Source organism: Stegastes partitus, unplaced genomic scaffold, assembly GCF_000690725.1.
Source record: "Stegastes partitus isolate 25-593 unplaced genomic scaffold, Stegastes_partitus-1.0.2 Scaffold1125, whole genome shotgun sequence".
Taxonomy (NCBI): domain Eukaryota; kingdom Metazoa; phylum Chordata; class Actinopteri; family Pomacentridae; genus Stegastes; species Stegastes partitus.
The window spans coordinates 1903-26363 of NW_007578856.1; the positions used below are offsets into that span (position 1 = coordinate 1903).

Below are 24461 nucleotides of genomic sequence, written 5' to 3' on the forward strand. Positions count from 1 at the left end.
AAAATGCAGAGACTCCAGGTTGAAACAGTTTTTTAAAAAAGTCAGTCCTCAATGTACCTCAATTACCTCAATATACATAGTTTATTTGCCTCATTAAAAAAAAAAAAAAAGATTAAATTACTTTATGGCCAAATGTAAACGGTTGAAGGACCATTTCTAAAAATACAGATTTATGTATTTATTTTTTTAATGCCGAGGTTGTTTACAGTGGTGGTCTGGTTTGGAGTTTTTTGTTTGTTTGTTTTTCAAACTTAAGTTAAGATGTAGTGAGATTTGTGATGTGATTTTATTGGTAATTTAACAAGACTGGGAAAATAACAGTGATTTGTAGAAAAAAATAATTTAAAAAAATATTATTATTATTTTACATTTTGTATCAGAACTACATTATATTTCGTAATAAAGTATGTTCCTATATTTAACACATGCTGCCCAGTTAATCCTTCTTGATGTTTAATAAAAACTGTCTCGTGTTGCGTTCACTGCTCGCTGCCCCAAGTGACCAAAATCAATTAATGCAGGTTTCGGGGCCCCTCCATCATTCCTAGCTGCCTCCCTGAGAGCTTCACTGAGTGTCGTAAACCTGACCACATCACTGAGTGTCCCACAGTCTATTTTTAGACGCTCTGATATCGGAATCAACGCGTTTCAAACCAACACAGCGTCGAACATCTTCGGGGCCCGTCGGAGTCGTGATCTCCCTGCGTGAGCGCTGCGTGTGTGTCATCGGTGACGTTCCCGGCCCGCCTACATCTCCCTCCGTCTCCCTCAGTGACACACACACAGACTCTGCAGCTGCTGCACGGAGGATCCACGGCGGAGGACCCACGGACCGATGCCAGCGTCACGGCCGGGGAGGGGGGGACAAGCACCGCATCCACTGACGCGTCTCCTCACTGGCATGGACACCGGAGGAGAGCTCTGACCAGCCAGGAACCATGCCTACTGTCCTCGGTGGCAAAGGGAAACTTTCCATTGTCTGCTTTCTGCTCCGATGCGCCTATTCTCAGGTGAGAGGAGGAGGAGGGAGGGCATGTAGCCTAGTTAGAGATACAGTGAGTTACCTTTGTGTGAATTTGCTCCATAGAATAGATGCTTCCATGGTAGTGGTTTGGCTGTTGGTGTTATAGTTGCATCAGATTTGTGTATTATCAAAGTCACCTATGTGTACTTTAAAGGATCTTCAGGAATTTTATGATTATCTGTGCCATACTTAGAGCTCGATGAAGAAATATGAGACATAATCTGAGTTCTTCACATTGTATTGGAAACATTTTGTCTTCATAAAGATGATAAACAGTTCTCTTGAAGCACTCAGCACAGATGGAAGTGCTGCGAATAGCCTTATAATCGAGCATAACTCCAGTAATTGCTGATACTCAAAGAATGTAACAGGTGTTTACTAGTGTAGCTGGCTTGCATGCTGCTTGTTGCAGGTGTTGTGATGGGTTGTGGTTTTGTTTGGCCCCGAGGGGTTTCACTCATCTGGGTATTGCACCAGAGCAGAGTGGGCACGGATGTGTGAACACACTTTGCACATGATAGTATTCACACTAATAGGGCCATGTAAGTGTAAACCGATGAAACAGGACAGATTTTTTTTTTGCCCGTGCACCGCCACGGGGAGTTAAAACACTGACTTGTCTGTGTTTATGTTTTTCATTCAGTGCCTACGGCCTCATATCTGCCTTGTGGTTGTAATAATCAGACAGTTTTCACACACACACACACACACACACTGTTTTCCATCCGCAGGCTCTCAGACTGCAACCACTCAGACACTGATCTTAGTGAGTCATGCGTGCAAGAAGAGACGCGCACGCATGTTGGACGACACAAATTTTCTAGCGCTTCTTGTGCTGCTCAAATGGCAAATCACCAAAATTAAAATCAAGTGTAGATTATAAGAAACTGTGTAAACGTCTACAACCAGAAGGTATACGCTCAGCAGATGAGAACTACACGAAACTGTGCGGCTTCAGAATGACATAAAGTAAAACAAAACCAGATGAATGTAATAAGAGTTTGATAGGATCAGGATAATCTGCTTTCACACACGAACAAAAAAGAAACTAAACTCACAGTCAGAATGAAACACACTCCCACATAGACACAGTTACACAGATGGGGAGGTGAGAGTAATATAAAGAATTTGTCCTTTGTCTTCGTACTTGAGCAACGTGGGTCTGGGTTGAAGAGGTGAATGTAAATTGTGACCTGAATTGTTGATAAAAGGAGAAACATGGGGGAGGGAGAGAGAAACACAGGGAGAGTGAGTGGGGTTACCTAACATGCATGGAAACAGAAAGTTGCTTGCAACAGAATCAGCATCCGGCTGATCATCTGCAGCTGTGATTTCTAAGATATGAGTCATCAACATGCTTCAAAAACCTCTCACAATTACTGCGCGTGTGTGGGACTGTACGGTGTACAGTAAAGTGCTGCACCGACTTTTGAATGCGGCGGTTAAAAAGGCGGGAAGAAGTATGCCGAAGGTGATTTTTCTAACTGTGCGAATGTCTTTGTGACTGAGACCGAAACTTTGCAACGGCTGGTGAAAGACATGACTTTATGCATTTATTGTGTGTACTGACTCTGTATGTGGGTACATGTGCGCTGCTATATTTATCAATAAGCGAAATGTGCGCTGAATCTCTCATTTCAAATGAGATACCCACAATGCACTTTACTCAAACTAAGATGCTCAAAAATAGTTTGTGTGCGCAATTAACGGTCACTCTTTCTCCATGTGCTCGACTAGTTGAGAACTAAACCTGCATCTGTTGCTCTGGACTGCTTTAAACCTCCAGCTGGGTAACTGTCAGCCTTGACTTCCTGCAGCGTTTTCCTCATTCACAAATATGTCCATTGTTCTGTTTGCACAGGTAACAAGAAGCCAACACAGCAGCTGTGCCAAAGACATTTTCGAGGTAGGAAATTTGTTGTTTTAAAAAAAAAAAAAAAAAAAAAGCATATTTACTTTGAACCACTGTCTCACTACATGAATTGCCTCATGTTGCGAGTGTGGTTTTGTGCTTTCTAAAGCAGCTGCATTTAATTTCTGGCAAGTTTTAGTCTTTAAACTCAACAGACTGATTACGGCACATGAGTTCTTAAAGGAGGAAACACCAGCAGAAGCTCACAGGGGCTGCAGCTGATGCTTACATTTAATTTGCATTATCATTTCATCTGCAGATTATTTTTTTCTCATTTGTGAATGAACCCATGCACAGTATGCAAAATGAGGAAAACAGTGAAAGATACCTTCTGTATTTTCTAAAATGTAAGGTAGGGGAGAGACAAGATATTGATATGGCAATATATCACTTTATATTTTTGGGTGCACTGGCACCAGTTATCATTTTTATTAGTAAAACATGCAGGATTCCATGCACCAGTTTGACTTACTAGAGACACAACTTTATGACTGCTCTTGGTAGCTCAAAGCAATGAGTGAAAGTAGATTAGTGACTAAACCTGTGGTGAAGAAAAAGTAACTCACAGTGGGGGGAAATGGCAGACTGTGTGGACAGCCGAGGAAAGAAAATACACACAGTGAATGCAGTGAATAAATATGTTGTTCTTCATTTGCACAGGTATCGTTATGCATCATCTTTAAAATTCATCAAGTATCGCTGTATCGTGATACCATCGTTACTGTACATATATCGTGATAGTGTCGTATCATGAGTTACTCTCTAATCCAACGTGATATCTTCAGATGCCATGTTCTGTCTGACCAAAACCATTCAGTTTGAAAGAATATAAAACGCACAGAAGCAGCAAATCCTCACACTGAGACGCCGTAACCACAAACCTTGTATTATGTTCTTATAAGCTGGAGAAAAAAGCAAATCTTCCCAGTGCAAAAGTCAGAAGCAGAGAATGTTTAGCATCTTCACATGAAAAAACTACCATTGCTATTAGCTGAGGATGATAATAATTGCAGAAGAGTCTGACTCACCAGATGTCGGCTGCAGATAGAAGCCTGCACAACTTATGTGGTTTTCTCCTCTTCTTCTTCTATCAGCATGTTTTCAAAATCCCAACAACCTCCAGGCTCGCCTAGCACACAGAAGAAATTATTTCTGCCGAGGATTTGGATTGTGCAGTAAGGCAGCTCTGATAGTTTTTTTTTCCTGCGAATTATCCATTCTAATGACAGCACTGGCCTGCCTGCGTGCAAATGTTCCGTCAAAACAATTCCCCATGTCACTATTTTGCAGGAACGCTGTCATTGCAGCCTTATTCTACAAACAAGCCAGTGTTTTTTCCCCAGCTTATAGCAGAATAACAGCCTGGTGCAGTCAGATCATTCTGCAGCACAGAATGGTCTGACTGTGCGAGACCAGGAGCAGATTAATTTTCTGGTTGACTCATAATTTCAAATCCCCAAAAAATGTCTTATTCTGTGCTCAGCGGCCCATTGGTCCTCTTTCTTTTCGTGTCATGTTTTCTGTTTTTTCCCTACGTCCTGCCAGCAGTGTGGGGCGAAGAGCAGGGGCAGAACAATATACGAGCAGATACAGAGAAAGAGGTGGGAGGAAGATAGCAACACATAATGCTCCACCTGGGAGACCTTGTTGTTGTTGGCAGAGGAAAGGGTTGAGGGCTGGTGCTGTGTCCTTTGTGACTGAGGGAGGAGAGATAATGAAGTGAAAAGATGAGCAGAGAGAGGAAACACTCGCCCTCCAGGGCTTTACTATGGAGGGAGGAGGAGAAGAGGAAGAGAGGAGATTTAGAGATCATCTGCTGGGTTCATAAAAATGTGTCTTCTTAGAAATCTATTTTAGTCGTTGAATAAAATAAATACCCTCAGATCAGACTCCTGCAAGAGTTAAAGAAATCATCTGAAAGTCTGGGGAAAGCACAAGAAAAGTTGCCTGCGTACACTTCTAATACAGTTTGTCCAGCGCATAATCCCACCGTAAAATCACAATGTGTCTATTTTTGGTGGGTTTTGTTCCTTTGCACAGATGATTTCCCCGGTTTCCAGCTTTTATGCTAAGCTAAGCTAACCAGCTACTGTCTGTAGCCAGATATGTATGAAAATGGTAATAATCTTCTTAGCTAACACTCAGAAAGAAACTTTAAAAAGAGCAAATTTCTCAAAATATTAATTGATTTCTTTACGATCTGCTGTTACTGCACATTCTGATCTGCGCTCAGCCCACCAACCACACCAATCGTCAGACATCAGAGCTGATGAAACGTGACCTTTTCCGGAGCTTGCTCACTCTTGCAGCAGTCGAGCAACCTCGTGCCCTCCTTTGCTCAGTGATGGGTGCACGCGTACACATCACTGACGGAACAAATCCTGTGTTTTCGCATTATTACACAGCCGAAGAATCAGATCATGCTAAAATGGTAAATGAACGGTACAAAATCAGGCCAGTTTTTCAGCATCCATGAGGTCTGGTTTGTCTGAATGTGACTGCGGGCAATCTAATCAGAAGAGATTATAATCAGAGCGAAGACAGTGTGCTGTGGACGCAGCGCTTTCTCCATGTGACTGCTTTCCTCTGGAGTGCTGTGCGGAGAGAACAAATAAGAAATGAGATGCATGCTCATAACAGTCCAGGTGTATGATCACGCGACGCAGACTCTGACATGTTACCTCAGGACGAGCGTCGACACGTGCACATTATCATTTACATTACTTTTAAATCATGTTTTAGTAAATACTGTCAGAACTGAAAACGCTGAGAGAACGCACACGTCTGCCAAGCTTATATCAGCCTATTTTTAGTTTTGTATGTGTGGATAATAATCTGCATCAAGAAACCACTTACAGACAAGAAGACAATCATACTGGTTGGAAGATGGCAGATGGGTTTTTATGATAAATGCCTCTTATCCTATCTTGGAATGTTAGATTTTTGTTAAAAGATCAAAAAGAGACTCATGACCAATGAGCTGCACCCATTAAAATGCATCATATTGCTGTTGCACTGCTGATAAGAGAAATGCAATCCAACTTTTCTTTTTAGGTATGAGTTGAAAGGGTTTATTTTGGACAGCTTCAAAAGTAGAATTTACATTATTAGTCAGTGCATATAATTACAAACAAAATTAGTTTGTGAAGTTTCAAAAATATTTACAAATGTCAGTCACAAATGACCCAAACTTGAAGATGTGTCCAAGAATTGCATATTTGGCTTAAATGTGTTCAATGGGCAGCAGAAGGAAGTCAAAAGTAGCAAGATCTTCACCTTTAAGAAGCTGCAAACAGGAAATGTTGATGTCCTCATTCATGTAAACCCCGGTACAATCACGAGCACAAACACTTTTCAGCCAAAACAGTTGACATTGCTGCATATAGCAGAAGTGAGGCAAAGATCTTAGACTGTGTAAATGTTGAATCAGTGTTTCCTAAAGCAGTTCATGATGGAGGGCTGGATAGATGCTGCCTTTAACTGCTTTCTTTTGAGTTGTTCCACAAAGTATCTAAGCAGTTCAGTTCTGATTCTACCTTGCAGCCGTCCTGCGGTTGTAACCGTTGCACCGGGGACTGAGGTTTACATGCTGCAGCTTGAGTCCACCTGACGTCGTCTATGCTCCTCTTCCCCGGGGCCGTCTTTCAAGCAACAAATATTGTGATGAGCTTTCTTGTGTTCTGATTTGCTGATTGCACACCTTTGAGGATGTTGAAGTTGGAAACACTCAGTAGCTCAGTGATTCCTTGGTTTGTTCTCCTTAAAATGTGAAATCAGGTGTGTTTTCAAGTCTGTGAGATCACACATTGTGAATGAGCTGCTGTTGCACCTGTTTATGTAGCAGCTCTGATGAGCTGCGGTTTCTAATTTACTGTACACATTGACTGACTCACCACAACCACTTGAAGTGTGAGATCCACATCTCTCAGCCTACACTAGAAGCCAAAGCTAAGTCCTACATTCACAGCCAGACTCACTCCCCCTGGTGGGGAGGAACAGTGCTGCTAATGAGAGCCAGCTGTCAAATGTGGCCGTCTGCACTGTACACGTGGAAACGGAAGTTTATTTCTAAATGAAGAAAGTTCCAGTGGCAGGTTTAGGATGTCTTGTATGTTTTCATCAATCACAGTGGCATCTCACCATTCACCTTTGACCCCTCATTTCTGTTGCACAGGACATGACTCAGTCCTGGCCATCCCAGCAAGCCTTAGGGGGTGACCAGGCCCAGCGAATCCTCTATAACTCTAAGGTATGTGTGGTTGTGGGTCTCTGTAAGTGTGTGTGTGTTTCTTATCTTTGGTATTTAAAAGAAAAATTCACAGATGATGTTATAAAGTCTGTTTACGGGTGTTTCTGAGTACTATTATATATAATATGGAAAGTCTGCTAAGCTGATGTCACTTGAGTTCGTGTTAGTTTGGTTTGGACTCCAAGTTTCAATATATACTTGAACAATGTGGGTAGAGAGTTAAAATAATGAGATTCTCAGACTTCTTGGGGCCCGTTCCTCATCTCTGCTTGAACTGGATGATTGAGACTACAGAGACATTAGCCTCTAGCGTAGCGCACCCAAATCTCTGAAGTAAACACTGGGAGGCTGAGTGGTGCTCATGAAAAAGAACATTTTAAACAGTTTTTAACACAGTTTTTTAAACTACTTGCTATGATTTTACAGATTTTCCCTGTTTTCTGAAATTGCGTATAATAACTGATCAAATCCCAGATAAAAAAACAACAACAACAAATTTTAACTTTAAAAAATAAACTTAAAAGGCTCGAACGGAAAATAACATCAAAAATCTGTATTTTTACAAATGGAAATTCTTAATTCTACAATATTTGACTGTAAAATGTTTAAATAAGCAAAACAACAACAACGACAATAGTATTTTACACATATATCTTCCAATATTTGACAGAGAAACTATTTATGTTGACATATATTAAAAAGACTGAAAAATGCTAAATATGTTTTTAATTGTCTCAACCTCCAGCCCAAATTTTTGACTGTAAAAATACACTATTTTAACTGTATTTAAATCTGCAAAAAATATAAATATTTTACAGATATTTTTCACTATTTTTGCAGTTTTTAAATGTTACAGCATTCCACCATTTTTTTTTTACATATTTTTTAAGAAACCTTGCCGGCAGGATTTCAGGGGTTTATGGTTTTTTTTGTAGTTGTTCTGTTTTTTTTTTGTTTTGTTTTTTTTAAGCATAATTTTGTTTATTTATTTTTGACAGTGCATTGCGGATTATTTTTGTGGTTTTCACAAGGAAGAGGAATGTGTAGGGAGAAAAACAAAAGCCTGGTTCTGCTCTATCAGTTCAGATTTCTTGTGTTAATTTGTAGGAGGGCAATTGTTACAACTGTTCAAATACAGATTTTACCGACAATCTTTCTTCTTTCCACAGGATGCGAAACAGCCAACAACACAACAAAGACAAAGTATGTATTCTCTCACTTTTTAGGTTGCATATCTGGTTTGTGCAATAATTTTCAACTGGTTATCCTTAAATATATGGTTTCTGATCTCCATCAGGCCGAGGGGATGCTCAGCCTCGAATGGCCCGTCACCCTCATGTGGCACCTCACAAATCGTAAGTGGGACACGAGGAAACACGATCCACCCGGTGTCACCAAACCTGAGCTGCTGTGGTACTCTCACAGGCGATAAAATACAACACTCACGTTATTGATGTGCTCATCTCAGCAACTTCTTTAGAATGTGTTATGAGCCTCATCGTGTGAGCCGCCACAATAAAAGCCTGAATGATGGGGAGCGAGAGAGTGAAGGAACGTAGACTTATGAGGTCGGTCAGCTAACAGTGTTACAGGCTGCAGGTCAGGTCAGAGGTCACTTAACATTCCTGCTGGCTGTCAGTGGAGACCGATGTGCTCCTGTTTGTTAACTTTTTACATCCTCCTTTTAATGTGAAACACATGTTCAGCCGTGTAGGCCAACTGCATGTCTCACATTATCTCAGAGCCTTTGTTATGTAACGCAACAGTTTCTTTTGTTAACTTCTCAAAAAATGTTTAGAAAGGGTCTTTTTTTTTCACACACTTGAGGATTGTTTTTGTAATCTAATTGAAACATGTTCAGTTATGTGTCTTAGCAAGGTCAAAACAGAAGAATCATCAGGCCTCAGCACAACTCATTATAAATTAAAGAAGCAAAATTAGTTTAGTTTTGAGAACAGACTGTATCCGTTTTGGAAATATACTGTAATTGGCTTGAAATTTTAATTTAACCCTAAAATAGTTTTCTGTGACAGTTTTAGTCACTGTGAGCTTATCTTTTACTGCAATATAAAGTCATGCAACTCTGTCGAAACAACACGCACAGCCATGGATAGAAGTAGAGAGGACTCAAATGTTGTTTTTTGTTTTTGGTTGCAATCTATCAAAGTTATCCTGCCAAGTCATAAAAAAATAAAAAATAAAAATTTAATTTTATTGAATATTTATTTTACACAAATTTGAAAAAGCATGGAATCAATATCTATAGCATTTACCCAACAGCACAAAGGTGTTGCCAATACTGGAAAACATACTATAAATATTTTACTGCTTGCACTTTTACGGCGTCTACAAACTAGACACGCACTAGTCTGCACGTCAACGCTAGAAAGATATTTTCCCATGCTGAATGTATAAAACCACTTGTTGGGAACTTGCTCTTCCGAATACTTTTTGAGAACCATGCCGCAGTTATTTTATTGATGAGTACTTCATGGACCATCAGAAAGTTGAAAATCCAATGATTCTTCTGCTTTAACAGTTTCTAGCTGTGATAAGTGTAATTTTGGGGATTTCTGGTATTTATTTCTTTTTTTCCTTTTCTGCAATATGTCATCAGTGGATTAGATGAATAAATAGACAGACTGCATATTTTCAAAACCTAAAGAAACTTCCTCTATGTGGCCATGTTTAAGGAAAACTTTAATCTTATTTAGGGTGTTGGAATATACCGATATTGAGGATGAGTGCAATATTTATTTATTTTTTTAAGTATTGACATTTTGTTAAATACACACACAGTGATAGAGCTGTACAGTACAGTTATGGTCACACACTCAACCTACACTTGTATTTTGAGTGTACTTTATTTGCCAGAAAGGGAACAAAACACACAATAAACAATAAAGATTAATTTGAATGATACTTTTTTAAAAATTTTATTAACTATAGATTAAACTGTTATTATAAATTGTTGTGGCCACAACAATTGTACAGTGAAAATCTGGTATCAAGACAACTCGAGTGGACAGTCATACTTATTTTAGGTGTGATTTCTAATGATGACAAGGAGCTTTCTTAGGATGACTTACAAGGGTTAAAAACTTGGGATTCACTGATCTGATACATTGAACTTATGCATATAACATCAGATTGTTTATCAGCCGTGATGTGTTTGACCACATTAAATGCGCTTTGTTAATTTATTTAGGTTTCGTGTATATGTGGACTTATTGGTTCGGCACTTGATTGTGTGTCTGTTTGTTTCCAGCATGCTTGCCGATGACCTGAAGCTGAGCAGCGACGATGATGACACTCAAAGGGTAGGACAAACTTCTCTTCCTATAATATTAACTTCTTTATCAGTAGCTCTGATCCAAGCTGATTAGATGGTGTTCAATGAAAAAGCATGAAAAGGAAGGAAGAGAAAGTGCAAATAAAAGAAAAAGAAATAAATCACAGCCAGTGTTTGGCAGCTCCTCCTGAAGGATGCCTGTTTTTCTGGTAGTGTTTAATGCTGTGCTCACACACCCATATGCCAAGTATGTGAAGACAATCAACCAGTAGAGGTAACGCACTGAGTGTAGCAAGACGTTCTTCTTTGCTGCAGCTGTGAATGATACGTTTCTGTTTTCTTTCCCTAAAGGCGATTCATGACTCAGCTTCTTGGGACAGACACAGGTACTGGTCATTGTGGAAATGATCTGTGGATGTTTTTCAGTTATTTTTATGAGTGTTTGTCTGTAAGTCTAAGTTAAACTGTGCGAACAACAACAGTACGTGCGCTCCCCCTCGGCCGTGTACCTCCACTGACCCCTCTCTGATGTTTATGTGTGTGTTGACTGACAGCCTGTCAGCACAGCGAGCACACACAAATGGCAGGCGGGTGAGACATTCCAGCTCGGACTCTTCAGGTTCAGACTCCACCGCCGAGTCGGGCAGCAGCAGCAGCAGCCTTCATTCCCGGAGCCCGAGCCGGAGTCCAGAGGTTCACCCAGATCCCGCGTCGCCCGCCGACACGCAGCCGCGGTGCCGCAACAAGGAGGTACGAAAAGCTCCTCTCCTGCTTTTCTATATCTTCTCTGCTTGTGTCTCGCTCTGTTTGTGTGCCTTTGGGTGAATTCTCCACGGGGAGCGGTGGCCTGGAGGCAGTCGATGGCAGGTGTGGGGAGGGACAGAGGAATGAGGAATGTATGTGAGTTGGAGTGGAGGAGGAGGAGGAGGATTGGAGGTTGAGGGGCAGAGGTAGCTTTGGGAATTAGTGCCTTGGTGTCATGTCAACAAGGCCAGGTCTTAAAGAGGAAAACCCTCAGGAGGTGGAAGTCTTGAGTTCACATCTACGACGAGAGTTCATTCTCATAACAGTAATGCACAGGAGAACGTGGAGCAGTTGGGTTTTACTATTTCAAAACAGATACCGACTGATTAGAGGTGTTGAGCACAGTAGGTTTTTGGAGGTGCGGGGCTTTGTGGGGGTTTGGTTTATATGGGCAATGAAGGGGAAACCTGCTCCTCTTTTATGAATGGAAGGCCCTGTACGACACAGCAGACTGTATCGCTAAACATGCACCACATTGGGCCCCTATAGAGCCGGAGAGAGGGAGGGGGAGGCGTGTGTTTGTGGGGGGTGCACGCCATGTGTTTTTCATTTACCCGGAGTGTTTGAGTGTCTCCCAAGGAAAAAAAGGACTGGGGGTTGGATTTGTGGAAGCAGCAAATCCAGAGTTCCAGGTAGTGAGAGAAAAAGGGAGGGACAGAAAAAGCAGGAGGGGAGGGCAGCCGAGACGGTACAAGAGATGCAGTGTCTTCACTGGAAAGAGGGCGAGGGATGAGGGGAGGGAGGGCGGGTGGCGGGCGGGGGTCAGTGTTTGACTTGAGGAGTAGAGGGTTTAATTTAGTTCCTGGTCAGCTAAGACAGAAAAAGAGAAAAGCGTAAAAGAGAAAGAAGTTTGCTCTCGAGCCGTGAGTACCCTCTCTGTTTTGTATTAGAGTGAAAAAAAAAAAAACTCTCTGCTTTCTCATGTGTTCCTCTCATTCTTATGGTTAGCTGTGAAGCAAACATTATGTGAGTCATTTGGCATAATTGGATGGGGGTTGAGCCACTGTAAGCACAGAGTGTGAGTCTGGTGTGACTGAGTCCATGTAGCAAGTAGGCTACTGAAAGGAGGTTATAATGTCAGCTGGAATCTACGTTTTTTTGGGCATGAATCATATCCAAAACCTGTCTTCTGACATTTAAATAGGTTATAAAGCAGCTGAGCTAGTGAGGTGTTTCTGTGCAGTGACTGTGTTGTCATTTAGCGGGTTCGGTGAGAATGTGGAGACGTTGATTCATCTGTGATTCCTCAACTTGGTTAAATGTAGGATTAAGTGATTAAAAGCAATTTCGAGATACTTGTATTTTACTTGAGCAATATTTCAGTTGCCAGTATTTTGTTATGTCAGATTAGTCTAGTGTCAAATGATGACCTTATTCTATAACTGAGTCATAACCGCTTGCCTTCAAATATATTTAGCTGTAAATAAAAAATATCATTTTAACCTTTTTCAACACAAATCAAAATACAGTACAAATCACTTTTTAGGGATGGACTTTCTTGTTTCAAGATGCATTTGCATTAGGTTCATTTCAATTAAAACAGGTTGACAGAATTTTTATGGACTCCTGCTGTCAGATTGCAGCTTTTGAACATTTAAGACTGACCTGAAAGCCGTGCGTGAACCCCCTGAACCCTAGGCAGTTTCTCTGTGTTGTTTTGCTCCTGTGACATTTTTAGAGCTCCTTTTCACTGCAATATGAAATCCTGCATCTCTATAGAACCAACACAACCATGACTAGAAATAGAGGGAACTCAAGAATGTTGTCTGTGCAGTGTGACACAGTTATAATACCATAAATCATGAAAAAACACAAGATTTTTTTTTTTTCTTTACAAACATTTTAAAAAGCCCGGATGCATGCACAACATTTTTCTAAGTGCCCACAAGTGTTACCAGTACTGGGGGAAAATGGTGACTCTGCATTCTTTAGATGTTTTACTACTTAAACTTTTAATTTGTTTCCAGACTTTCCTCCATCTGCTCTGTGTAAACACAGCCTGCAGTTCAGCCAAAATGTCTCAGAATTTTTCTCACATGACCGTTGATCGCAGCTGAGTCATTAATGGTGTCATGGTTGTGGTGAGGAGTGCCGAATATTTTCTTTGTTTTGGAATCTGGGTAGAGCATATAGTTAATTTTGGTAGACAGTGTAATTTTGGTGAGTGTCTTAAAGATGGCATGGACTGGGCTTCAGAATTAACTTCTTTTCAACCACTCACCTTTCTAAAATGCCATATATCTAGCTCTCATCCACCACTGCAAGTGTATGTGTGTCACTCTCAGCTAAGTTTCAAGTGTATCTGTTTTCTAATTAATATTTTCAATGTTGTGCCTTTTTTGTGTGCTTTAAGACTGACCGTCCTTCTGCTGCCCTTTGGCAGTTAGATAAATGGCTGAAGAAGTCCCAGAAAAAATCTGCCCGGAGTGAACAAGACCCCTCTCAGAGCATTCCAGGACGCCTGCTCTCGCCCCACACCCAGCGAGCCCCATCTCCAGCCAGGTCGTGGGACAGCAATCAGGAATACAGCCCCAGCCAAAGTCCCATTCCCAGCCCACAGTTCAATTACAGCCACAACAACGGCTCCCTACCGAGCCCTGGTTACAGCTTCTGTCCGAGTCCCAGCCCATTCCCCAGCACTTGTCCAAGCCCAAGCCCAAGTCCAAGGCATAGCCTGATCCCTAGCCCAGTTCCGAGTGTTTGCCCCAGTCCGTGTGGGAGCCCAAGAGTCAGCCGTAGCCCTAGCCCTATACTGAGAGATCCTCCAAGAAGCCCAAGTCCCAGTTTACCTGCTCCTTCCAGGGGTTGTCACTACCCTGAGGTTCAGAGTCACAACCAAGCGCAACCTGGCCCGACAAGCACTCCCCATAGGACAAAAATCAGGCCATGGATTGCTCCTTTGCCTAACGCTAATACGAGGATCAAGCCCGCAAGTAATACTCACCTTCAGCACACGCCTAAGTCTCGACCGACACGAGACCAAGATCAAAACCAAGGCAAGTCGAAGGCTTCTGTGGTTGAATCCTCTAATCAAAGTCTAAGTTACAAATCTAGACCCAAACCTATTTTTCATTCAAGCCCTAAATCACTTATTGAGGTTCCCAAAGCTAAAAACACATCACATTTTGAGCAAATCCAGAGTAGCAGATCCAGCCACAAAGCCCGGCCTCCATTTCAACAGCATAGTCCCACAAGAGCAAAGCGCTTAGCTCCCATTAGTTGTGAAACCAACACTGCTCACAGTTCTCATTCCCAATCTACCTCTAAAGCTGCTAATAATATCAACAAAGGGTCGAACCCTCGGTCCAGCCCTAGTCTAAAGCATAGGTCCAAGTGTTTGGAGGTCACTGCCCCGACATCTACGCATGTTAATCACGCAAAATCATCACAGAAGAAACCCCAAGCGAAGGAGCAGGAAGTGGACCACAGAAGTAATCATCTGACCCAAGTAGAGAGGAGAAAACACGAAAGGAAAGAGGACAGACACAGGGAAAAACTACAAGGGAAACAGGAGCGAAAGGAAGACAAGAGGCTGGCGGAGGAGCAGCTACATAGACGTCCCTGGATCCAAAGTTCGGCTGAAGAAGAGGAGGAGGAAGAGGAGGCGGAAGCAGCGCTAGAACGGCAGAGGAGGAGAGAGGAGACAGCAAGTGGGGAAAACAGGAGGAAGAGGGAGCAGCAACACCGACACGAATGGCAAACAGTTCAGGCCAAACAGAGAGGGCCGACCAGCAGCGAGCGACACCGCCTTCAGGACGACTCACACCATCAGGGGAGGACAAAAAAGGGAGGCAGAAGTGAGGCGGACAGAGAGCTATCACATCCTCTTTCTTCACGTTCCCCATCTCCTCATAGACCACCTTCCTCGGCCTCTTCCTCTTCCAACTCAGATTCAGATTCAGAATCTGAATGTCAGGCTCCGATCGCCAAAGTTCCAGCAGACTCCACCTCTCACAAGAGACTCACCAAGAAAGGGCAACAGAGCCCAAGCAAACCTGACGCCAACAGGCCAAAGGTAGTGCAGCCCAAAGGAGCCAGCTCAGGTAACCCAAGCCAGATTCAGCCAAGTGAAGGGAAGCAAAAACTCTACACCCTGGTCCCATTTGGGCGAAGTGAAAAAGCCCCACCTTCCTCCCAGCGAGGACTGAGGAATCTGGTGGTGCACATAGATCTGTGTCTTCTCAAAAGGGTTCCGGACAGCACTACTAATTCCCCTGTTAAAAAACCCTCCTCTTCCTCCTCTTCTGCACCGAACAAGGACAAGCAAAGAGAGGCTATGAAACACCTGTTTGTCCCTGAGACGCCGACGAAAGACAACAAAAGGAAACGCAAGGTAGACAATGTGCATTTTTACGTTTCTCCTCCGTTAAATGTCTTTACAAGTTATCATGTGTAGCTATGAGGCAGAAACGTTCTCTTCAAAGCTTGCATGTGTGTGTTCGTGTGTGTCCAGTTGGAGAATGGTGTGTCACACAGAGAAAGCAAGAGAAGCCTTCCTTATGCAAATGACCTCTCAGGCCACACAGAGTCCTCATCTCTCACAGCTGAGAACCTTGTGACTGAAACCACGCACAATGGGTAAGAAACACAACAATAAACAATTTGTCTCAGAATTGGCATGCAATTATGCTGCATGCACCAAAAGTGCAATTTCAGTCCTATGTTATGTGTTGTTGGCATCAACGCAATGTGTGTACTTGCAGGTACTTGGAGGAGTACTTGGACAATAAGAGGCCACTGTCTCCGCTGTCTCCCTTGTCTCCCCTGCCCCAGAGCCCCGAGGCCCCCAAACCTACCTCCAAAACAAAGGCTGCAGAGCAGAATAACACCCCCAAGAACAAAGAGAAGAACAGAGATTCAGCCATAAAGGTAACACAAAACAGCTGCTTGTTAAGATCATCACAACTCAATGTGCTGGTTTGTTTCACCGCTTTTTGTACGCTCAGCCCAAGATGGAGGTGGAGTGTGTAAAAGTGTCAAGACAACCTCAACCACCGTCCGAGTCCTGGGGCCCTGCGGGACACCGAGGGACCGTGCCAAACCACGAAACGTGAGCAATCATACTTAGACATCGCTGCACAGCCCACACTGCCTGTTTGTCATGTAAACACACAGCAGACACTCTTGTGACTTACCGACAGTGTAAAAACACTCTGCACCACTCTGTACTGCACTTTCGTTATTATTCATGTGTTTTTGTGTCATTTTCCTAGTCCTCACCACGCTGAGTACTACTTACATGAAGCTAAAAGGATGAAGCACCGTGCTGATGCGATGGTGAGTCACTGATCTTTGATGGAGTTTACATTATTGGCAGTGACGTTGTACAATCACTGAAAAAACACTCTTTTGGGAAATACAAATACTTGCCTTTATTGTAATTCAGCAGTTTAACATCAGTGTTCAACAAGCATATAAACATCAGAACTCACATAGCACATTTGTTTCCAAGGAATAATTCTGTGCTTCACAGAGAAACGCGCAGTGTACTGCATGTGTCTGCTAGTTTATGTGCATGTGTTGTTCTTTGGTCTTTTGGCTTTTGATAGTTTCACATAGGATAAGCAAATCAATAGTGGGGCTGAGGAACAAGACTAAGCTTTAAAACAGCGTTCAAATATATAATTTAGTAGTGGTTTAGATAAACCAGTGGCTATGTGGTGCTTTCCAGGAAGAAGTGTTTCAAGAACACCTTCTGCTAAGAGGATAAATGATATATAAACCTCTGGAGCAGAAAGACCTGTCTAGGCGTAACAGGGGTGAAGAGGAATTGGAGAACATTTTGTGATTGGATCACACCAGCTAGCGTGTTGGTGTTCCAACCCATAAGTAGCCTGTTCGGTAGGGATTACAACATTATTACATGAGTACTCCATACTCATGGGTCAGACCACATCTCAGTTAAACACCTGTCAAGTTCCGTGACCGCATCTTGCACGGTTATGCTCGTGTTGACATGATCTGTCCAAAGACAGACAGATATATAAACACCTGTCAGAGTACTCAAAACTGCCCTTTTGTTAATTCCTGCTACGGTAGGTGCCTCCAGGACAAACAAACACACACAAACACAGACAGAATCAAAAGGTGAAAACAAAGCAACTACGCTTGCACAACTGTTACAATTATACCAGGGGTGGCTCAACTAGTAAGGCTCTGGGCTACTGATGAGAAACTTGGACATTCAAACCCCAGTGTTGCCCTTGTTGGGCCCTTGAGCAAGGCCTTTACCCCTACCTCGTCCAGGGGCGCTGTACGACGGCTGACTCTGCTTTGACCCCAACTGGGATATGAGGAAAAAAATAACTTTTCATAAATCTGTAACGTATTCATGTCAAATAAAGGCTGCTGCTGCCCTCTCCAAGTGCACCAGATTGGTTAATTATGTGCTGTTTTCCTTCTACAAATAGGTACAAAAATCACCTGTTTTTTGTTTGGAACCACAAAAGCCTGCAGAGCAACCTCATGATGATTAGTCCCATTTATGACTTTCAGCTGTGTGTGTTTATAGTGTTACCAACACAAAACGCTGAATTTCCATGGTCTGTGACAACAGACAAGTCTTGCTTCTGAATACAATGTTAACGTATTCTTTTGATCTTCACTAGTTTTCCATCTGTGACTCCTCTCTTTGCGTTTGTCTGGCGTTTTCCTTCCAGGTGGACAAACTCGGGAAGGCTGTGAACTACGTTGACGCTGCTCTCTCCTTCATGGAATGTGGGAAGGCGATGGAGGAAGGGCCACTGGAGGCAAAGTCTCCTTATACCATGTACTCGGAGACAGTGGAGCTTATTAGGTAAACTACACATTGATGCAAAAACAGATGCGAGTAATTTGTATTTGGACATGGAGATAAACACGAACTGCAGCTCCGTTGCTAACAGCCCTGTGTCTTAAGGTATGCAATGAGGCTGAAGAGCCACTCTGGGCCTGGGGCGAGACAGGAAGACAAACAGCTGGCGGTTCTGTGGTGCGTATGTCATCTCCTGTGTTTATGCCACATCTTTCATCACGCTGAAGGACCTGCATTTTGAGGATGATTTGTGGTCCGTGTGAGTCCCTTTGACTTGCGTTTGTGTGTCCGCAGTTTCCGATGCCTTGCCCTCCTTTACTGGCAGATGTTTCGTTTAAAGAAGGATCATGCGCTGAAATACTCCAAAGTGCTGCTGGACTATTTTAAGGTGCGTCTAAAAACAACAAGTCTGAGTGTTTATTTACATTTAGATGGAGGGTTGTTTTCTCCTCTTAGTTTATGGACAGCTAGAACATAAACATTTAGGTGTGGATGATTTAATAAGCCTCATTTTGTTGCTATTACAGAGTTCTCCCAAAGTGCCTACTACACCACCCTGTTGGAATGACTCTGGGAAGTAGGTGGATAATAACTTTGCATTATAGGCTCTCTGTTTATTCCAGTTGACTTCTTTCCAACCGTCACTCATCCCTATCGTGCTGTCGTACATGTGTTTTCCCTCCCAGGGATACAGGAGGACCCCCTTCTTCACTCTCACCTGATGCCAAACACATCAGCCGTGGTTCACACAGGGGCAGCAGCTCTGCGTCTCTTATAAGCATTCCCCAACGCATCCACCAGATGGCAGCAAACCACCTGAACATCACCAACAGTGTCCTGTACAGCTACGAATACTGGGAGGTGGCGGACAACCTCGCAAAGGAGAATAAAGGTACCCGCAGTGACGGACTATCCTGAAAAAATGTCTAATTTCTGACTTTTAGATTTCTTAGGAGCTCCGTCTTCCTTTGTCATTACAGAGTTCTTCAACTACTTGAACACATTGTCTGGGCCATTGACTCTGCACAGTAGCATCGCTCACGCTGTCCAATACACCAGACAGGCTCTTCAGTGGATACGCATCAGTGCCAAACTTAACTGACACGGAGAGGATTTACTGTAACCTGCGCGCTGGATCTCCAGGACCATTTACTGTAGAAGAGACGAAACTCTGGATCTCTATGCAGCTAAGAGGACGCCACTGATACCTACTGTCCAATAAGTTGGATGAAATCTCATAGAGCCTGTCATCCTCGTAGTATGCTGAGATGCATATGGATCCTCACTGTGTGCAAAACCTTCTGAAGAAGCGATCTCACCGATTACCCGCACGCACCGTCTTCTTCCTCATTTCTGGGTGTATCCGAGGAGTCGTGTGTGCCGTGGATGATTGAAGTCTCTAATCATTTGCCAAATGTCCTGAGGACCTCAAAGAACTTGCATATTGTAGTATGTACAAAGCTTTTTTCATATTCTGGACTTTTTCTCTGGGGCCAAAACAGGAGAAGATGCTGGGGGGAAAAACGACCAATCAGTCATATACCACTTTCTCCAAAGTAGAAAACTTGTCTGCATCTTTTGCTAATGAAGGTTGTTATGACTTTTGCTTTTAAAGTATCTAATATTTTTACTTTTATGTGTTTTTACTGTGCAATATTTGATGGATAATTTGTTTTTAGAAAAAAAAGGAAAAATATAAGAGAATAAAAATGTTGGTGAGTTTATCTGCTGAAGTTTCTTTTTATGGATTTAAAAAATTAGTAATTTTTTTTTGCATTTTTCCATGTCTTGAGAGTTGGCTGGTGTAACTGGATGAAGGAAAGATTAAGTTGAAGAAGTCACATGTTTGCTTTCTGGGCTCTGCTTCAGGAGCACAGGATGAGTCATGCACATAACACAGGACATTTTTATCTTCTAACTTCACTGGAGACAAAAGATTCTTCAGATCACCAGCTTACGGAACTCTTGTTAATCCAGTCGATGGTGGTTATCCTGACAGCTAGACAGAAACAGCTTTTTGCATCATTTATTTCATTCATTTTTTTTAATTGTTTGAATCGTGAAGCATGTGGGCGGTGACTCAGAGGATACAGAAGAGTGGAATTTTGCAAACAGTGAATGGTGTATTCACTAGAATAACTTTTTCCATCATTTACCCAAGTATAAGTGACAATAATACAGTGTAAAAAAATTCAATTACAAGTCAAAGTCCTGCATTCAAACTATGATTTAAGTATAAGTACAGAATATTAATAATAAACCTTATTTCTACTGCGCCTTTCAAAACTGGAGTTGCAAGGTACCATTGCAAAACATTAGAAATGTACAAAACCTTGAAAAAGAATGATAAAACAGTAAAAGAAGACAATAAAACATGACTTAAGAGAGTAAAACAATGAAAAAGGCAACTAAAAAAAACAAGAAAATATATGCAAGATATTATACAGTATTATATACTAAAATATAAAAACAAGACCATCTGTTTACTGTTTAATACAATATAAAACAAAATATTGGCATCACAATGTACTTAAAGAGCCTAAAACATAAGTACTCAGTATGCAGAATGTCCCACATCAGAGTCATGTATATTACTGTATTGTAATTATTAGTTAATTAATGCGTACATCACTTAGATGTTGTAGCTGGAGCTGATTCTAATCACTTTATATGCTGCTGGGTTGGTTAATCTACAAAAACATAGCATCATTTATTTGTCAGGTTATATTTTACATTAATAACTTGATTCTGTGCAATAACTAGTTGAATAACTGAAGCTTTAAAGTCAATGTAGAGGTGTAGAAAATACTATATTTGCCTCCAAATACATAGTAGAGCAGAAATGGAAGTAGCTTAACATGGAAATACTTAAAATTGGACTTGAGTACAGTACTTGAGTAAATGTATTTAGTCGCATTGCCCCACTGTTTGTTTGTGCTCTCGCTGGAGAAAGAATGGATCATTGTCAGGCAACAGAGCAGTTTGTATTTTCAACTGCTTTGGTTTTAGAAAATCCTTCATCAGTCAGTTCTTAAGTCTTGTATTAGACTGCATTACTTTCAGCCAGGCATACCTAATAAACTGATGAGTGTAGGTGTACACATGCAGACGGCTGTTCTTTAATACTGTGGTTTTGCATAATTTTTGGTAAGGATTTATGAACAAGGATGCACCAGATGCACTCAGTCACCAAATAGCCTGCTTTTTTTAAATTGTATTGTCTTTTTTAAATTCAGCTATATTAATCACTACTTTGTTGGCAGGGTGCTTCCATCTATTGATGTAACTGTCACGTAAAGGTAGAGGATCTTGTAGGTTGTTTCTCACCTTTTCTGGCTTTCTTGCTCTCAGTGACACACACACACACACACACACACACAAAGTGGCGTTTCCATCACTTCCGAGGGCATTACATTGATTTCCTGAACACTTATTCTAACCTAACTACTACTCGCCTAGCCCTTCCCAAACCTTAAACCAAGCCTGCACTCGAAAATGTAACAATTGAGCTCATAGGGACTTGCTTTCATCTTCTAAATGTGACTGTAAACAGATTTGTGTCCCCACAACATGAGTAACACACACACACACACACACACACAGTAGGTGACTATTACAGTCAGTTCTGCAAACATCTCCTACACACACACACACACACATCCCTCACCCCCTCTGACTCTCCATCACTGCAACCACTTACTGCTGCACCAACACATATGTCGCGGATGAAGCTTCAGCATCCGACGTCTGGTGCCATAGCAACAGAGAACAACCAATAAGGCGGGTTCTTCGGGACACCCACCAACCTTGGGTCAATAGCATCCATGGCATCTTTTATTCCAATGACAGACGGCGTTTATTCTTATCTCCCTGGGCTGCTTAATTCCACTCTTCTTAATATAAAGGCAGCTGCACATTTATATAAGGATCCTCTGTCGCCTTCATTATTCTCTAACAGCTAACAGGTCACGTTTCCAAATCAAGTCGTTTCCTGACGCTGGCTCAGGGCTTCTTTCACGCATGATCGTTCTTCTGAGTGCTGCTATATTGAGGTCCTGCTGTACAGAGAGTACTTAGATACATATTTATGTGGACATAGAGAGCAGGAGGAGAAATGCAATCTAAAGGATGATTTTAATTCATATATGTTTTTTTTCCAAACCAATAGCAAATATTTGTTATTAAGGAGCCCCGTAGCTAATATTTGAAACTGATATTTCCTATATCTGCAGTAAAAATGAGAATCTTGGTGTCAAAATTGAGAAAAACTCCAACACCAAACTTTGTTGAAAAGCCTTTTAATTACTATATAGATAACATCGTATACAGACTACATAGATCATGAAACTGATAACAAGAAAAATGCTGAGTATCAAATCTGATCATAACCTTTCGACCCCTGTAGTTAAAACCTCACATTCAGATCAGTATCTGATACATTTCATACGACAACCATTAGAAAGAATGTCTAAACTGGGCTTTGGTGAGACCTGAGAGTTTGACTAAAAAAATTAAATACATTAAGAAAGAGTCAAAGTTTTCAATTTTTTAGAGAAAAATATAATAGAATGCCAACAGCCTGTCTGGTACCATAGCAACAGAGAACAACCAATAAGAGGGATCATTTCGGGACACCACCAGCCTTGGGTCAACAGCATTCATGGCATCTTTTTATTCTGTGAACTATGTGGTTTGTTGCAAACTAATCCAACAAACAGATCACATTTATTTTTTATTTTCCTGGGCTGTGACCTACTTTACTCCACTCTCTGGAGCACAGAGATAGCTGCGTGTATTCATGAAGGAGATTTGAAAAGTAGTTGACAGTTTGTCCTCTGCTGAATTAATTAATCTTAAAAAAGAGCTAATAGATCACGTGTCGGGATCAGATCAGCCACTGACGTACAAAGCAGTGAAAGGTTGATTTCTGCAGCTGGGTCAGAGCCAAGAGCGGCTTATTTCACGGCGTGATGACTCTGCAATGTGCATATGGTGCTGTTTTATTATGACTATTTCTTTTGATTGTTATTATTAGAATTCAGTGTGTGTCTGTGGGGCTGTCGGTCCACCGTCCCGCCGTGACGCTGCAGCCTCGTTCGTCCTGCACGTGCCTCTGCGTCACGGCCGTTACTTGCCTGCGCGACGAACCGGCCATCTGAGGACACCCGAGCCAGACAGTACACATACACACACACATACACATACACACCGGGAGGGGAAAAAAACGCAAGACTGCTCCCTATAGACCGTCTGCCGCAGGAAAGCAAGCATGAACACAATGTACACAAACCCCGTCCTGACGCGTCATAACCAACACGGCAGCTTCACACCAGCAGGTAACATGTGCGTAACCTGTGCGTAAAAGTGCCGCGGATGTGTCAGAGCGACTGGGTCAAACCCGAACCTCACACAGCCTCCAGGAACTCTCACGGTCAATTCAGGTGACATGTACTCGGTTATCCGCATAGTGGCAGTGTTACAGCACAACTTGGAGCTGAAAACAAGAAGCCGGGGGACGACAGGAGGCAAGCTCGCTACGAAAAGATGCATGGACGCAGGAAGCTGAGCGCATTTTGTTTTAGAAAGTAAAATACAGCTTACGCAAGACAAAATGTTACTGCAGGTGAAACATCACAGTAGGGGCCAAGTCGAGCCCAGACTTAACCTCTTTAGACCTGGCGTCCGCATGCGTAGACATCACATGTTGGGTTATATTACCACAATATTTTATTATTATTGTTATTCTTATTTTCATTCTTATTATTATCATTTTATTTTATTTTTATTATTTTTTATTGCTATTTATTTTTTATATAGATATTTTTTCAAATCTATTTTATTTTCTATATATTTTTAATTTTTTATTCTCTTTGCTATTTGATCTGATCAAATAGCAAGAAAAAAAAAGAGATATTAAAAAAAATGCATATCAAACAAGTGCTCAGGTCTTCTGAGGTTACGGAAGCAAACAATTGGATACAACCCAACTTTTTGGTTTTCTGTTGTTTGGGACCCAAAACTAATTTCTTTGAACTATTTTGTCTGAATTTTCAGGGTTCCATGTGTTATCAGACCTGGGATTTTTTTTTCTTCTAATTTCAGCCTAAACAAACAAAATCTTTTTATTGAATATCTCCAAAAACATAACTTCCACAGCTAAGGGGTTTAGTGACGACACAGACAAAGTTGTTTCCAGTTTATCCAAATAGTTGAATGGCCAGGTTGAGATACAAATAGATATATGGTTGACGTTTCACCAACTTTTTAGGCCTCTAACATCAACAGAATCTGCTGTTATTAGATGGCTGGGGTTCACATTTGACAAGTTGATGATCTCTACTGGGCACAAATGGTAATGTTCTGCCACTTATGTAATTATTTATTTTG

At 41.8% G+C, this 24461-nt stretch overlaps 1 protein-coding gene across 2 annotated transcripts; it reads left to right on the top strand.

Moving 5' to 3' along the window:
- Positions 1-778: 778 nt before the first annotated feature.
- On the top strand, positions 779-19746 carry aff3 (AF4/FMR2 family, member 3). Of its 2 annotated transcripts, none has more exons than XM_008296381.1 (19): positions 779-1010; positions 2886-2930; positions 7111-7185; positions 8355-8388; positions 8483-8540; positions 10454-10505; positions 10829-10863; positions 11032-11227; positions 13635-15614; positions 15735-15859; positions 15985-16150; positions 16228-16331; positions 16495-16558; positions 17941-18077; positions 18180-18251; positions 18369-18462; positions 18602-18651; positions 18761-18966; positions 19055-19746. In XM_008296381.1, exons 1-19 carry the CDS (start codon positions 939-941, stop codon positions 19174-19176), a joined length of 3687 nt encoding a protein of 1228 aa, XP_008294603.1. In that variant the 5' UTR covers positions 779-938; the 3' UTR covers positions 19177-19746. The 2 variants fall into 2 exon arrangements, with proteins under 2 accessions (XP_008294603.1, XP_008294604.1); XM_008296382.1 differs by having other exon boundaries at positions 13665-15614.
- The last annotated feature ends 4715 nt before the right edge of the window (positions 19747-24461 follow it).

Bases quoted from the DNA above. Each gene is read 5' to 3' on its own strand.
- aff3 (XM_008296381.1), top strand. From the start codon at position 939: ATGCCTACTGTCCTCGGTGGCAAAGGGAAACTTTCCATTGTCTGCTTT. The intron at 2,931-7,110 runs GTAGGAAATTTG...TCTGTTGCACAG, and splicing joins GTGCCAAAGACATTTTCGAG to GACATGACTCAGTCCTGGCC. The intron at 8,389-8,482 runs GTATGTATTCTC...GATCTCCATCAG, and splicing joins AACAACACAACAAAGACAAA to GCCGAGGGGATGCTCAGCCT.